General features: G+C 37.6%; 1 protein-coding gene across 1 annotated transcript; it reads right to left on the bottom strand.

Moving 5' to 3' along the window:
* Window positions 1–91: 91 nt before the first annotated feature.
* On the bottom strand, window positions 92–2,380 carry uba52 (ubiquitin A-52 residue ribosomal protein fusion product 1). The gene is given in 5 exon segments (NM_001200135.1): window positions 92–245; window positions 463–565; window positions 1,031–1,117; window positions 1,210–1,322; window positions 2,371–2,380. Coding segments are annotated over 4 exon segments (387 nt in total). The 5' UTR covers window positions 1,313–1,322; window positions 2,371–2,380; the 3' UTR covers window positions 92–151.
* Between the last annotated feature and the right edge of the window lie 1,072 nt (window positions 2,381–3,452).

Here is a 3,452-nt window from a genome sequence, read left to right as displayed (position 1 = left end):
TGTGTGTCTGGTGTGAGTTTGTCACTTACTTTAGCTTAAGTAAATCAGTGCTACAAATATAACGGCTGAAAATAAAGCACAGAGACATTGAGTCCTTTCACATTTTATTGTTAAACAACCGCCATATTTCCAAGCGCACTAGTGCTACAGTTTACTTCAGCTTCTTCTTGGGGCGCAGGTTGTTGGTGTGGCCACACTTCTTCTTGCGACAGTTAACAGCACGAGGGTGAAGGCGTGCGTAACATCTGAAGACAAAACCAGCAGTCAATTTTTGGCGATGTTAAAATAAGCAAAGCGTGAACAAATCATGGAATACATTAACTTTACATAAGTTTATCTACAAACACCTTTGTGAGATCTAAAGCCTGCAGAGCAAAAATCTATGGTTTATTAACTAACTTGCATAGGTTTTATATCAAGTATATTTTAGAGCACATCAGGATGCACAAATAAGGTACTTACTTGCGGCAGATCATCTTCTCGCAGTTGTACTTCTGCGCCAGCTGCCTGAGGGAAGGCTCAATGATCCCTCCTCTCAGACGCAGCACCAGGTGCAGGGTGGACTCTGAGCAAAAAGATGAAACAAAAAATAATAATTAACCCCATTACCATTTAGCAACAAACTCAAACTAGAACAAATGGTTTTATTTACTAACATATTTAACCAGATGAGCCACTTTTTTATTTTTATTTTTATAAAGCTCAGATTTGTCAAAGTTTTGCAATGATTAATGGCTCATTATTACTGACGAACAACAATGTGGCTATAAAGCATGATGCTATCACCCCGCTGACAATCTGCATAACTGTCACTATCACAAGAGCATGAGACGACCACTGATTCCCAAAACACTTATTTCAGCATATTGAACATCTCTAAGCAGGATTGGATTTACCTCCCCTATTGAGACCATCAAATATTCTATACACTGTTTTGCAAAGTGTCAAAAAGCAACATCAATTGCTTCCATCCAGGTTATAGTAGTTCTTACACACTGACATGACTGTTGGAAATAAAGTGAGTACACACCTTTCTGAATGTTATAATCGGACAGTGTGCGTCCATCTTCCAACTGTTTGCCAGCGAAAATCAGACGCTGCTGGTCAGGAGGGATGCCTGTGCCAAAACACTGCAGTTAATAAAGTTATTCTACCACTACAATAACAGACAATAAAACTGCCTTTAATAATAATCATCGTAATCATAACCTTCCTTGTCTTGAATCTTGACTTTGACATTCTCAATGGTGTCACTGGGCTCCACCTCGAGGGTGATGGTTTTGCCGGTCAACGTTTTCACGAAGATCTGCATTTTCCCGTCACTGTTGGATTAAACACAATTAAAGCTTTAGTAACATTTCCATTATTATTTAAAGCACACCAGGTAAGTAAAGAGGGCCTAATTGCTAAGAAATATGCATCCATTCACATGAGCAGACTAAAATATTTTACACACACTACATATATATACATATATATTATACACATTAAAAGGCTTTATAGCACAGCGCTGGTAAATACTTGATTCTGATTGGTTGACGTACGTCCTGAGGTGTGTAATTATCTCTCAGTTAACGCACAGCTAAAGTAGTTCCAGTCAGGACTCCGCATTACAGTTCCATATCACTTCGCCAAGTTAACTGAAACAGCGGAAAACTTAACCTACTGTCCACCACAGCACACACATTTAACCACAAACAAAATAACTACTTATATCTAGGATATTAATAACTGCATATCAATGGCCCAAGCCTGCGTTAATTGCTCTAAAATGACATTTCGGAATGAGCAACAGAGGCTGGAAACGGAAAGCTCAAGAAAGCAGTTCTACACACGAGCGCGGTTTAATGAAAAAAACCTGACAAGTGTGTTAACACAAAACATCAGAACAATGTCTTGAAATATTTTAACTGTGGTATAAACGGAATAATTGACTCTGGTTTGTTGAATTATTAGGAAAATGATGCACACCCGAGGTAACAGCCAGTCCGCTGTAAATCGCGGCCTACCTCGGGTGCACAGCATTTTTCTAATAATTCAACAGACCGAAGTCAAGTAATACTTACTTAAATTATTTAACAAAAAAAAATTATTGAACAGAACCGAGTGTAAGAAACTGAACGTGTAGGTGAGAAACATCGCCGCTTAGTCGCTAGCACGCCGCTAACACATGGCCATGAACAGCGCTTAGCTTTACTTAACCAAACGGAACGAGTCGCAATAATGTCATTAATACGCTTTAAAATGTCCCAATAACTCACTGAAACACGGGATAAATGCTTCTTTCAATATTTACTAGTGAATAATGTCTTAAAATAACCTGTATTAAAGATATTTTTAGCTATTACAGAGACCAAAAATCTTACCCACCCAAAACGACTGGCCTCGGAGGAAAAAAGGACCGATGACGTATTTCCGCTTCAATATTCACTTTTAGCCTGACTTAACAGTGTTACTGTCGCCTACCGGCCGGGGAAAGAAATGCACATGAGAAACTAAAAGGATAGCTTGTTAGCTTTTTATAACTGAACTCAGTATATATTCTATGACCAAAAGTTTGTGGACACCAGACCATCACACCCATATGTGGTTCTAACCCCAAATGTATATACTAGTTATATACTAATTACAGTGCAAACGACATGTTATAAATAGAAAAGTCATAAATGTGCAAAAAGGTAGTACATGATAGTCAAGTTATGATACTAGCAATAATACTGAGATATAACGGCAGAATAAAAACACTCTGCAGTGTAAACGACATGCACAAAAAATGTTTGTTATAATATAAGAATATAACATTAATATAATGATGCATGTATTGATTCTGTAATATAGGTTATTAAAATTGTCATAATGCACACTCTACATTAAAACCAAAAAACAAAAACTATCCGAATAGTCTTTCTGGGTTGTTCATTTTGCAGAAAAAAAGCTTTTTAATTGGCTACAGAAGCGCTGCTGTTAAAATAGTAAATTATTAGTAAATTAATTAGATCAAGAGTAAATTATTCATCACCACAGTTCACTTCTGTGCAGTTTGATAATGATATTGGTGAATACATTCAGTGCAAGATATGGCATTTCTCTATGTTTGTACTGTTATGAATGCTGTCTTTTTACAAAATAATGTATTTTACTGTATTAATGTTATTGTATTATTTTTTTATATTCTATTGTTTTGTTTGTGGGCAAACGGTGGCTTAGTGGTTAGCATGTTCGCCTTACACCATCTGGGTTGTGTGCGGAGTTTGCATGTTCTCCCTGTTTCCTCCCGGTACTCCGGTTTCCTCCTCCAGTCCAAAGACATGAATGGTATGTATGGTATGGCTGATTGGCATGTTCAAAGAGTCTGTAGTGTATGAATGGGTATGTGAATGTGTATGTGATTTTTCCCTGCAATGGATTGGCACCCTGTCCAGGGAGTACCCCGGCTTGTGTGCCATGCTCCC

The sequence above is a fragment of the Ictalurus punctatus genome, chromosome 20, assembly GCF_001660625.3.
Source record: "Ictalurus punctatus breed USDA103 chromosome 20, Coco_2.0, whole genome shotgun sequence".
Lineage (NCBI taxonomy): Eukaryota > Metazoa > Chordata > Actinopteri > Siluriformes > Ictaluridae > Ictalurus > Ictalurus punctatus.
This window is presented reverse-complemented; position numbering and strand designations above follow the sequence as displayed.